This window comes from Carcharhinus amblyrhynchos, chromosome 24, assembly GCF_965287045.1.
Source record: "Carcharhinus amblyrhynchos chromosome 24, sCarAmb.v2.hapA, whole genome shotgun sequence".
Classification (NCBI taxonomy): domain Eukaryota; kingdom Metazoa; phylum Chordata; class Chondrichthyes; order Carcharhiniformes; family Carcharhinidae; genus Carcharhinus; species Carcharhinus amblyrhynchos.
In genome coordinates, this window is record NC_137347.1 from 22714809 (window position 1) to 22728648 (window position 13840).

At 39.9% G+C, this 13840-nt stretch overlaps 1 protein-coding gene across 1 annotated transcript in view; it reads left to right on the forward strand.

Annotated features, from left to right (window-relative positions):
- Nucleotides 1-13840, forward strand: part of adprs (ADP-ribosylserine hydrolase) — a 33717-nt gene that overhangs the window by 12633 nt on the left and 7244 nt on the right. The window contains exons 3-4 of the mRNA XM_080211429.1: nucleotides 539-746; nucleotides 4162-4346. Coding sequence (XP_080067555.1) covers nucleotides 539-746; nucleotides 4162-4346 — 393 coding nt within the window. The remainder of the gene's footprint in view (nucleotides 1-538; nucleotides 747-4161; nucleotides 4347-13840) is intronic.

Below are 13840 nucleotides of genomic sequence, written 5' to 3' on the forward strand. Positions count from 1 at the left end.
ACAGTTAGAATGAAGATCAAATACCAATTTGTAATTATGCGCCACAATTCTCTCCTGTGGTGGGGCATATTCGGAGTGAGCAATAACCAAAAGTGGATTTCTGACCACTCGAGTCCTATTGTGGCTAAATGAAAGATGAAGCTAGCAAAAAAACTTATAGTAGAATCTGTTTACCATTTTCAATTCTGTTATTGAGGGCGGACTTGAGAAAAGCTTTGATTTCTTTTGACTGATTAGATTACAGGATTGTCTTTGGCATTTCCACTATTTGAGATAATGCTATAAGATAAATACTTTCAAAGTACAAAATTTATGGGGAGCATTTATGATTTGTGTGGCATACGCTGGTGACTGAACTTTTAAATGTACCATTGCCAATGTCAATAGACTTGTGCCAGATGAGAGAGTTTTTTTTAAAAAAGCATTTGTTTCTGCTGTGTAGCTGGTTTCATCTTCTCATGTTTAATTTTAATAACCTGTATGTGATGCTGTTTACAGTTCATGGAAGAACATCAAATCTATTTCTTTATTACTTTAGGTTTGCTGAAGAATACAAAGAACAACCGAATCGAGGGTATGGAAGTGGTGTCATTCGTGTATTTAAGAAACTTCTAAACCCAAACTGTAATGATGTGTTTAAACCAGCAAGGGAACAGTTTAAGGGAAAGGGCTCCTACGGAAATGGAGGTGCCATGAGGATCGCCCCTATTGCACTGGCATATCCAGATATTCGGGATGTTAAAAAGGTCAGACTGATGGAGCTTGCATAACTAACTTTGGTTCAAGTAAGACAGATTTTATTATTGATTTGCTTTATTTCTCCTTTCTATTCCTTCCACCTGGTATACCCTCTTTTTGGGCAGAATAACTCATCGTTCAAACGTTATTATTTCTCTATCATCACTGGATGCTCTTCCCCAACCTCTAAGGAAAAGAAGCTCCGTGCGTTCACTTGACCACTATGCTTTAGACGTGGCTTATTATTGATAAACTTTTGATCTAGTCAATCAGCCTATCATATATAATGGGGTTGAGATAATTATAGAAGCATGTATGATGGGATGGCAGCAGCAGGAAAGGAATGAAACTCCTTTGGCTGGCCTTTATAATTAATCTTCTGCTATGTTTTTGTTCACTTGCCAGAATTTATCTATGCTAGTGGATCATATGGGGCATTGCTCATGGTAAGTCAGATGGTGGTCTGTCTTTGAGGACCAGGAGCATTATCTCATGTAATGCCCACAGAACTAATATATAATGGAGCTAACAGGTCACAAGTGGTAATTACTATTAAGTAAACTTTACCCTAGAATTTCAAAATGAGAAACACTTTCAGATTTTCTAATTGTGTTGGAGGGTACTTTAGACTTTTGTGTTCCAAGCTAGCAGCTCTCTTAATTTAAAAGCTGGTTTATATTTGTAATGAATTGTGACCTCTGGTATGCGATAGAGGTGAGCCAATCAATTGTGGATTTGATGTGTCATTGCTAGTAGTGAGTTAAAGGCTGTGCTGCTGCAGTGGGCAGGTGGGAATGGGGAGAAGAATATATCTCCACTTAAGAGTATGGGAAGTTTGTAGGATCCCCCTACTTATAGTGAAGTATTTTTGATTGCTGCCTGGAAAAGTGAATAGTAACAGTAATTTCTTCAGTGTAAATGGTTAACTGGAAACATATACATGATCATAAAATGTAAACTTTCTGCTTTGAAATTCTCACATATAATATTACCAGAAGTCGTTGTGAATAGCAATCCTTTTGTTTTCCAAGAAAATTAATCCTAAATATTGACGTTCATGCTTTACCCCAAATAAGTTACTGTACTTAAAATGTTTTTTTTGATAGCAATGGGCCTTATACCACCTCTGCCAAACAATTGACAGACAATTGAAAGTTTTCAAGCAGAAATATAGAGCCAGCCCACGAGCCTCCAGAAAACCTACCTGTCCAATCCTGGAAGAAGGCCAACCAGTTTGGTGTAAAGCAAGTCAGCTGCAGATTAATAAGCCATTAGCCGTTCAGAACAACAAAGGCAGTATGTCACCACCTATGTTTTATCTGCTGAATCTACCTGCAGATCTGTAGACTCCAAATAATGGAGCGTAGGCTGATAAGTGTCCAGCAGAGGTTCCTAAACAAGTCAAAGGAAGAAAGACTTGCATTTAAGTACTCACCTCAGGATGGTCTGAATGGCGTCCTTTTCTTTCTTTTAAAAATGCAGTTACTGCATTGTGCAGGAACTGTGCTAAGAATCAATCAGTCTTGTCGTAGACGGTAGAGATAAAAGGACAGAACCTGCCCCGATACATTGGCAGCATTGCTTCTTCCTGAGCCTGCAACAAGTGGCAAAAATTCATAACAATCAGAGGGTTATAGCATTTGAGTCAACTGAAAATGATTCAATGTGCAAATTGTAAACTACCCAACCTAAAAACAGTTATGGAAATTGTAACTTTTGTAATCTGTATCATAAGTCCAAAGTTAATAGCTTAAAAAAATCTTCAAACAGAAAAAATATGCAAGCCAGAATTTTTAAAGGGTGATAATGGTCACATTAGTTATATAGCCAGCAGACAGTGTTTTGGACATCCCTAATGCCATCAGGTACAGAAGTATTGAAATGCTGTGCTGTACCATGTTCAAGCTTGTCACACACATACGTTTTGATGTTGCATTTGAAAACAACAATGAGAAAACTAAGCACTCCCAAACTACAAAAAAAAGCAACCCTGGCAAGGAAGGCTCTGAATTGACCTCATCCTTTGAACAATTGATCATGAATTGACTTTAGGACTCTACAGGAATTAGATCTTCTGCTTTGAGTAATAGAACTTTTAGCAACTGAATAATGTGCATTACTTGGTATAATACTCCTATCCTCTGACGTGCTGTAAATGACTGCCTGAGAGATCCACTGGTTTACTATATTAATATTTCACTGGTTTACCTATACTATTGCAGTGAAATATCCCTAGAAAAAGATTTAAAAGTAATAGTATCAGTCTGGTGGTGTCACAACATATTACATAAAAACCTACTACTTTGAGAATTTTGAATGTTCAGTAATGTGAGAAGAAGCAGATGAATTCTGACTAGTCTCCTGAAGGTGAAAAACACGTGGCCTTTTCTAAACATTGTGTTGCTTTAATTTGAGTTTTAGTGGTTTTTAAAATATAGTGGTTTTGAAACTCCAAGGAGTTTAAGGCACTTTTTATTTTTGCCCTTTTAACTCGAGGGCGCTAATGCATCCCTAGAATCCTGTAGTGCAGAATGAGGCCATTCAACCCATTGAATCTGCACCAACCACAATCCCACCCAGGACCTATCCTCATAACACCATGCATTTACTCTAGCTAGTCCCTCTGACACTAAGGGACAATTTATCGTGGCCAATCCATGTAACCTGCACAACTTTGGACTGTGGGAAGAAACTGGAGCACCTGGAAGAAATCCACGCAGACATGGGGAGAATGTGCAAACTCCACACAGACAGCGACCCAAGCTGGGAATCGAACCTGGGCCCCTGATGCCATGAGGCAGCAGTGTTAACCACTGTGCCACCTAGTATGTTGTTTAGTTGTCAGAAGTTGTTTCATTACATAATATTCTTGTATTATTAAACCTAACACTTTTCCAATAAAAACTAATTGCACTACTTTTTCTAAGCCAATTCAATATCATTTGTTAAATTAATTGGTGTTAACTTTTGAATAATATGCCCTAACCCAAAATAACTTTCCACTACTGTGAAAGACTGAGTTGATTTCTGTCAGAAATTCAGTGATGCTAACTTTAGAAATGTTTTTCCAGTGCCAGGCTTAGAGCACTAGAAATGATTTTTTGGCATCCCTAACAGTGAGGTTGCACTCTTTTTGAAAAGTCACCTGTGTGGTGATCTAAGGGTTATATCAATTATTGAAGATTTATTTTCAATCATTTGAAAGATGTGTGGCAAGTTAAAGTACTGCAAACAAATAACTTCAGTTAATAAATTGCCCAAAAGAAAGTGAACAACTATTTTGGCCAGTGGCAAGTTAGCAAAAATCAGCTCAATCTTTTCATTCACAATGCAGTTCTGTAGCTTGGACTCTCTTCATTTAAATGAGAAGTTATAATAATTTCCCTTTGCTGACTTTGATGTGATGGTTTTGTTTTTGGACAGTTTGCAAAGAAAAACGCTGAAGTGACACATGCTTCTTCACTGGGTTACAACGGTGCTATCCTGCAAGCACTTGCTGTTCATCATGCTTTGCAGGGAGAGTTGCAGAGGGACAAATACTTGGATCAGCTTATTGAAGAGATGCAGTTGGTTGAGAATGATGAAAAATCTCTGTCAGATGCAAAAGAGTGAGTACAGGTCTAGGGTGGCCTCTTGTGGCTAACTGCTTCATTTCTTAATATGACATTTTTAAGATCTTGTCAAGTTGAATAGCCTAGTTGAATAGCATTGAGTATTTAGGATCTGAGATAAAATACAGATTTAATATTTTCTGTCACTAAAAGCTGTAAAATAAAGTGGCAGAAATTTATTAGTGGTATAATCAGGTTTCTGTTAACTGACAAATTTCATCTTTCTAAAGATCTGACCTCTGATATTTTTAGGAAGCTTTTCTCTTTGCTTTCGATGACCTTTTTACCTCCCATTCAACATTGCGTACTTAATGCCTCATTCAACTGATGAATTCTTCCATGTGTAAGCCTAGACAATGAATGTTGGTGAGCTATTGGAAGTCAGATGGAATGTGTGTGTTCTACGTGTTCTCGAGACCTTACTGATTTTCCCCTCAATCTCGATTGTAGCATCCCACCTTGTGTAACTGGTGCAGATTATGGGCTAATTGACTTTCTTTCTGTGCTGTTGAGACCATAATTCATAGGAGCAGAATTAGGCCACTTGGCCCATCGAGTCTGCTCTGCCATTCAATCATGGCTGATATTTTTCTCATCCCCATTCTCCTGCCTTTTTCTCCATAACCCGTGATCCCCTTATTAATCAAGAACCTATCTATCTCTGCCTTAAAGACACTCAATGACCTGGCTTCCACAGCCTTCTGTGGCAAAGATTCACCACTCTCTGGCTGAAGAAACTTCTCCTCTTCTAAGTTTACTTAGGTCTGCGCAGACTGGAAATCAAACCTGGAATTTCTAATGTGTATGTTGTTAAGGACTTTTTGAAAGTTGGTTTTGAAATCCATTTTGCTTTGAGTCTTTAAGCGGATAGAAAATCTGATCACTAAAAATGCAAGTAAATTCAGAGAATGTAATACAGCCACTAAAATTTAATCAAGGTATTTGAACAAAATCTAAATGACAACCAGGAACCAGTTCACAGGCAATTTTTTTTGGGTCTATTTTGGTACTTATCCATAGTTTTTTTTTGAAGTTAAAAGTGCGTTTGAGGAACTTTTACTGTTGTTTCAGCCCGTTACCTGTCACTTCAGTCTGATATTAAGAATTGTTGAAGATTATGCACAAGGAAGCTGTTGCAACCTTTCTTGGTATGTGATTTCGAGAGACCGAGGTCATCAAAACTGTCATTCAATGCATTTCTATCCTTGATCTATTCCTAACTAGGAAAAAGTCTTGGCATTTTGATGAAGAATAAAGAGCATAGTTTAAGGAAAGGAAATTTCCACAGCATTGAATAATAGAATTCCACCCTTTGATTTTCTTCCTGACCTCCCCTTCCACTTCGGCGCCACAGCCTCCAACCTGGCCAAAGCCAGGAGGAGGGAATCCTAGCCCATAAAATCTCTGCCAGTAAAGAAGTGCGGTAAACACTCAGCACTTCGGCTAGCATCTGTGGATTAGCAATTCTTGCTTTTCCCATTCTGCTAACTTGTACATCTTTCTAAGTTTAAAAACTAGCTAAGAACGTTTTTCTTCATTCTTTCATTGCTGACAAGTACCAGTATTTGTTGCCCATCCTTAATTGCCCTTGAAACTGAGTGGCTTGTTAGACCATTTCAGAGGACAGCTACAGCCACATTGCTGTGGTCAGGAAACCAGACCAGGTAAGGACAGCAGATTTCTTTCCCTAAAGGACATTAAAAAATCATATTTTTTGTGATAATTGACAACGGTTTGTTGGGTCATCATTCAACTTTTAATATATTCTTATTGAATACAGATTCCACCATCTGCTGTGGGGGGATTTGAACCTGGACCCCAAGAACATTACCTTAAATCTCTGGATTCTAGTCCACTGGCAATACCACTATGCCACCATCTCCCCTTTCCCTTGGTGGACATTTGTAGCCACAGGAAGATAAAGGGCCCTATTTTACCAATGCGTCATGCCCGTTTTTGGGCATGAAAACTTGGTAAAGCTGGGTGTGGGGTGATTAGTGTGATTCACGCCCACATCTGCGCTGATTCCCACTTTACCAAGGCCCGAAAATGGCCGTGATTGGAACCATGCCCGAAACAGGCATGACGTCAATTTAAATGCATTTGCAGGTATTTAAATTGACTTAATGTGCTGGACGTCCAATCTTACCTGCATTTCCCCCTTTACCATCGTGTTTGCCCATCTACGTTTGGTGCGAAACAGACATGCTCGGCAGAGGTCTGTTTCGGGTGCTCAGCTTCATCAGATTATCCTCTGGTTGGGGGGGGCGGGAGTGGAGGGAGGAGGCGGCGGGTCAGATGTATCTTGGGGGGTGGGAGGGGGGAGCCCAGTCATTTTCCGGGGAAGAGAGGTGTGGTGGTGGTGGTGGAGGGCCAGATGGATCTCTGGTAGGGGTGGATAGAAGGGACCACTGCCACTCTGTGGATAAACGATTTGAGGGGAAGAGCAGTCTGGATAGCGGGGGGAGTGTGGGTAGATAAAGGGGACAGTTATGTTGTCGGAGTGGGATGATGTATGTGGGGGCCATTGCTTCTGGGCCACTTTATTTGCTTTTTGTGGCCCAGGAACGATGTGACAAGGGAGCGTTTTTCCGTTTTTTTATCTCACTGCTCGTCTGCAGTTGAAGGCTCCGATTAGAGCAGCAGTGTTTCAGGCATAATAAGGCTCGCCCACAGCGTGATTCAGACCCGCGATTTTCTCTTCAGGCGAAGTGCATATGGAGGCGCCCGAGAACAGGTTTCCAAGTCAGATTTGAATTGCACTCAGATTCGAATTGCGCTCAGATTCAGCACTTAGAATTAAAATGGTAAAATCGCTCGCAAAGTGTGCAAAAAGATACGGTTCAGTTAAGCAAGCGGGAAAAAGTTTGGCAGGTATTATGTGGGAAAATGAGGTTGTCCACTTTGTTAGGAAGGGTAGAAAAGCAGAGTTATTTAAATGGAGAGATTGCAGAATGCTGTGGTGCACGGAGAACTGGGTGCCTGTTGCATGAATCTCAAAGTCAGTATGCAGGTACAGCAAGCAACTAAAAATACAAGGGAATGTTGGCCTTATTGTTAGGTGGATGGAGCATAAGTAGGGAAATTTTGCTACAGAGGATTAGAGTGACCACACCTGGAGTACTGTGTACAGTTTTGGTCACTTCACTTAAGGAGGAACATACTTGTATTGGAGGCAATTCAGAGAAAATCACTAGGTTGATTCTTGGAATGATCCTTTGGGGAAAGGCTGAACAGGTTGGGCCTAATGACGGGTGATCTTACTGAAACTTATAAGATTCTGAGGCAAGGTAAATGCTGAGACGTTTCCCTCTGTGGGGAATCGAGAACGAAGTGGCACTGTTTTAAAATCAGTCTCCCATGTAAGATGGAGATGCAGAGGAATTTCTTCTGAGGAGCCTGGAACCCAGCTGCCATCGCATGTTGCTCTGGTGTGTTGCTGACTGCTCAATGGAGCTGTCTATTTCAGCAAGCGTGGCGAGGGTTAGGGTAGTGAAGGGAGCAGTGTAACCCAGATCTAGGCTGGCTGTAGTGAACTGACACGTTTACTGACTACCATCGCTTTCTTCTCTGCTTGTTGAATCACAGCAGCAAACATCAATGACCATAGAAGAGGAAAAAAGCATAAATACCACACAGCTCAACATTTGCTCAGTGAAAAATACTCTGGATTTTCACCAATATTTATTGCCACCTTTCAGTCACAATGACCTCGCCATGAAGGGTTGTTTCCGCCCCCGGGTGGCTTGTTGTTGCTGTAAGGCTGTTGGAAAGGCCAGGCTGCTGATGAGTGAATTGGGGTGAGTGGTGGGAGGTAAGGAGGGATTGGGAAGAGGATTTTTATATATCTGGTGAGGTGAGATGGTACAGTTTGTTTGGGGGGGGTGGGGGTGGCTGGAGATGCATGAACTGAGCTTTCTGTCAGCACAGAATATGGAGATCTCAGCTGGAACCTACGTACATACGATACCATTCTTGCAAAGTATTTTAAAAACAAATGTTTGTATTTAAATGAATTAGTATATTGATCTATAATGTGAATTTTAATACTGAATGTTACTCTGCTGTTTTGTATTTGTAGGAGTGTGGGTCACATTAATTTTCGAGTGTTAAAATGAGGTCACATTGGAAAGTAGTTTATGAAGCACTGTTGTACATGTTTTGCTTCATTTGACAAGTACAGAATCTGGCAAGATTATATTCTGTTGTTAGTGTGGACTTAATCCTGTATTTTGTGCACTAACTACATTGAATGCTGAAATGCTGAGTTCACTTTGGTGATTTGATACAAATGAATTGGTTGCAATCTTGACGGTAAAGGAAGTAGGACAAAGGGAAGACTAATGTATCTACCCACTTGAAGTCTCATCATTTCACCAATTTGGAGAGTTCTCGCAACATGTGCATTTCACTACAGATAATAGAAGAAGTGCAATAATTGCATGATTCCTTGTCACAAAAACATTTTTGGACTTTTTTGACTTCAGCCATTCTCATCTCTGATAGTTCTCACAGTAGTACCTGCAGATATGTCTTTTAAAAATCCAGTTTTGCTCCCTTTGTTTGCTATGTAAAATTCAGGCTCTGGAATGCATGCGTATCTTATGGCACGCAACATTCATGCTGATGTCCAGGTGCAACTTGTGCATTTTCCACACTGATCTTTGTGTAAACACAATGAATTTATCTTTTTAATTTAGGAGGAAATTCCAGTTGGAGTACTTAATTAAAGACAATTGTGCTGACATAATATTTTAAGCGTATGCGATCCAGGTCGCCAAGTACTCCATTCATGTGATTTCTAGCTCTAAATCTGGAAGATATGAGTTGCAAAGACAAACCAACACTTAATTACTTGTGGCAAGAGTAAGTGTCTCCACTTTGCCAGAACGCTGTTCTTTCCACCACACAGGTGGATCAAACACTTGTGGGATATATACTCGTCAGGCCGTATAATGTATATAAAACTAGGAAATCATTGAGGTTTGAAGTGCTAGGTACCCTTCATAGATTGATAGAATACTATGGTGCAGAAGGAGGCAATTTGGCCCATTGAGTCTGCACTGACCACAATTCCACCCAGGCCCTATTCCCATAACCCAGTGCATTTATCCTAGCTAGCCCCCTGACACTAAAGGACAATTTAGCATGGCCAGTCCACCTAACCTGCACATCTTTAGACTGTGGGAAGAAACCGGAGGCAATCCACACAGACGTGGGGAGAATGTGACCCAAGCTAGGAATTGAACCCGGGTCCCTGGTGCTGTGAGGCAGCAGTGCTAACCATTGTGCCACCATGCCACTCAGTTTCCTTTTTGGAAACCTAATGAAAAGCTCCTTTACCAACATGAAATATTCCTGTGGAGGGAAAAATTTAATTATTATAATGAAAAGTGCACCACCATTCATTTCCATTTGTGTCAAAGTGACCAACCATAAATGCTCGTATAATAAAAGGGATTGTTCAGTGGACCCAAACTACCTTAGTCCAGAAAACATGTTAAAACTACTGTACAAAAGGCATAATTAGTCACCATGTAAATGCTATATTCTAAATATATGCAACCACTACATTAATGTGAAAATAAGTATATATGTAAAAAAAGTTCAACATCAGTTTGATTGCTAATAAAATTTAAATTTGCAATCTTTAATAATTGGTTTATTTTCTGAAGTGGATAGTCTGTTATGCCTGTGGCTTGTGCCTGATGGTGTTTAGACCACCTTCTAACCCTGATGCTGCAGCAAATTCAACTTCAATTATTGAACTTCCTTTTTCAATAACTTGAATTAGTTGACAGTTGATATAGGTAGTGCTATTTCTTGCGGTGATTGAGGAGGAGATGAGGCACATTTTTAATGCAAAATGTTTTGATCACTTTAGTAGTTTGATGAGACAAAATGTTATCTCAGTTAATCGTCTTTACGTCTCAATTCATTTTCTCCACTTGACTTAAAACTAACTGAACTGCTGCTCACTAATGCAAAGAAGATTTGTGTTATGTTGGAAAACATAGGGCGACACGGTAGCACAGTGGTTAGTGCTGCTGCTTCACAGTTCCAGAGACCTGGGTTCAATTCCTGGCTTGGGTCACTGTCTATGTGGAGTTTGCACGTTTCCCCTTGTGTCTGCGTGGGTTTTCTCTGGGTGCTCCAGTTTCCTCCCACAGTCCAAAGATGTGCGGGTTAGGTTGATTGACCATGCTAAAATTGCCCCTTAGTGTCCTGAGATGCGTAGGTTAGAGGGATTCGTGGGTAAATATGTAGGGATATGGGGTAGGACCTGGGTGGGATTGTGGACGGTGCAGACTCGATGGGCCGAATGGCTTCTTTCTGTACTGTAGGGTTTCTATGATTCTAAAAGTATGTAACTTTTCCACTAAACATGTTTTGAGATCACTTCTCTTAAGTTGGTGTCTGCTGCAGAACAAGAGTGCTTGTTTTCACTGAATCCGCTAGATTAAAACTTGCCTGCAGTGCATCTGACTGCTGAGTTTTCTTAAGGCCACAGTGAACTTGACCGGATTATTTTGCTGATTTAGCACAAAATGTGTAATCCAAGGATTATTGTTATCTATCTGTGAAGCTGCAAAAGTCTGAAGCTTTTGCAACCATGGACAATTTCTGCTAGGAACTGAAGGAGAGCAGTTTTCCAGACATCAGCAAACACATTGCATACAATGTGTGTTGTACCATTATCACTGATATGATGCACATGCATCCTGGGACTCACATTTTGAATATAAAACAAAGGCTGAAAAATTGGATTTTAAAAGAGTCTAAGTGCTACTGCAATAGTTGTCAGGAATGAAAGTAGCTAAAGACAAACAAGACTGTTTTTTGTGTCACAGAATCATGCAATTTGGACGATCTAGTGAAATGCTAATGTTTCTAGGTCACTTCAAATTAATGAAGTTGTTAGATTTTAAGTGGGTTAGAACTTTTTTAAAAATTCTTCCTATATGATATTGTCCTGGCAAACTGAGTGTAAACTTGTCCATTATATTCAACTTGCAGTCAGTGTGGTGTTGGGAGTGGCATAGAGTCAGTGGATAAAGAGAAGCCTTTGAATACAGCAAGTCTCAGAAATATATATTTAAATTTGGCCACTCCTGTTCTTTGCATTTATTGTCAAATTCAAGTATCAGGGAGGAGGGTAGGATGGATAGGGGTATAGAGAATGTTTGGGTGGGTAGACAGCATTTGGGGCAAGGTGGGGGAGAAGGTTGTCAAAGGGTCAGTCAGGGCAGATAGTGAGATTTGATTTTTTTTATTATTGTCACATGTATTAACATACATTAAAAAGTATTGTTTCTCGCACACGATACAGAGAAAGCATACCATTCATAGAGAAAACAAGAGAGTGCAGAATGTAGTGTTACAGTCATAGCTAGGGTGTAGAGAAAGATCAACTTCATGCAAGGTAAGTCCATTCAAAAGTCTGACAGCAGCAGGGAAGAAACTTGCTTGAGTTGGTTGGCACGTGACCTCAGACTTCTGTATCTTTTTCCTGATGAAAGAAAGTGGAAGAAAGAATGTCCAGGGTGCCTGGGACCCTTCATTATGCTGGCTGCTTTGCTGAGGCAGTGGGAATTGTAGACAGCATCGATGGATGGGAACCTGATTTGCGTGACGGATTGGGCTACATTTATGACCTTTTGTAGTTCCTTGCTGTCTTGGGCAAAACAGGAGCCATACCAAGCTGAGATACAACCAAAAAGAATGCTTTCAATGGTGCATTTGTAAAAGTTGGTGAGAGTCATAGCTGACATATCAAATTTCCTTGCTAGTTAGGGGGTCCAGTGGGGATATGGGGTTCAGCAGGTTAACTGCCCAGGAGTTTGAAGTGGTCTTAATTTTTCTAACATTTTCTGGATAACCATTCTGCTAAGGCAGTCAGAACTATCCAATGCCTCTGATTTAAGACAGTATTAAGTTCAGTGCAGGAAATTGCCCATCAAAAATTCAAAACTTCCTGTGCATCTTCAAGTGGGAAGGTAGGAGCCAGTGCATGTCATGAGGTACCTCCGTGGTCTGACATCCCTCAAGATCAGAAATTCTGGGCAAATGAACACCATGAAAAATAAATGTTGAGTTTCATTTTTCTGAATTATTTCAAAATTCAAAATCTGTTCATGACTTCCAAATAATATTCAAAACATAATATTCCATCATATGAGCAGACATTCTATTTTAGTTTGAGTGTTGCTGGGAAATGAAGGACTGGTAGACTCATTTTCCTTCCACCCCCAGCATTGCTGTAATGACCTCCGTTGCATGAAACTTTTGCAAAATTAAACCAAAAAGTCCCAAGTAGCCTTTGTAAGATGATCCAAATCTGGATTTTTTGACCTAGTCCTTGGGCAGTACATGCGACGTACTGATGATTCACTCTACTCTTAGCCATCCATGCCATCAACCAAAATCACAGTATGTATTGATGATTCCTGTGCACAAATGTTGCAGTGAAAAGATCATTTTGTATGTACTGTGGTCAGCATCCCTTAATTTGTGATATAATTCACGTTTTGAGAGGTGGAAAATGAATTGGTTTAAGTAGTTTGATGGTTAGCTGTCCTTGAATACTCAATACTAGTTACATCTGCAAAGGAGGGCACTCACTTTTGGAATGCAGAGTGACATCAGCAACAGTCTCCAGCTCTTCATCTTAATTTGATATGGTTATGTAGCACGGAAGAGGTGAAAAAATTCATCCCTGTGCTGAATCTATGTTTGTTTTGAATCTTGATCTGTTGAAATTTATCTTGAACTGTTAAAAGGTTTCAGAAATTCTTGAGATAAGACTTAAAATAAACAAAATTACTAAAACTGTGAATTGCAAGGAGTCAGCCTTGGGAAAATCAAATGTTTGGAATAGGATGTACTGTTTTCAAAGATTCCAAAGGTTAGGTACTGAATGAACCTTGGAGATGTGGCTTGCTAAAAAAAAATTCATTTTATTTAATTTTCCACAGCGTGCTTCTAAAATTGCCTTTAAATAAACAACTGAGTTTTGCTTACTTTTATTATCACTGTTGAACATTTGGTAAATCATAGAATCCCTACAGTGCAAAAGGAAGTCATTATGACCATTGAGTTTGCACCTACAACAATCCCACCCAGGCCCCATCCTTATCAGCCCATATATATTTACCCCACTAATCTCTCGGACCTGTGCATCCTGGGACACTAAGAGACAATTTAGCATGGCTAGTGTACCTAACCGGCACATCTTTGGACATGGTTGCATTTGGGGATGGAGTAGGAGTGAGGTTTATGGAGCAAGATTCTAAAAATGGATTATAACATGATGAGCAATTTGTTTTGCATTCTAATCTCTCCCCTCCTGCAAAATGTTTTCTGAAGAGCCAGTACAATAGAGAACAAATGCTGTCCACTTAAAACATATCACCAGAAAGCTTGAGGTTGGGTTATATTACAAGACAGTTGGATGCTCTCAAATTTCTTATCCATTAAGATTGTTTTTCCAT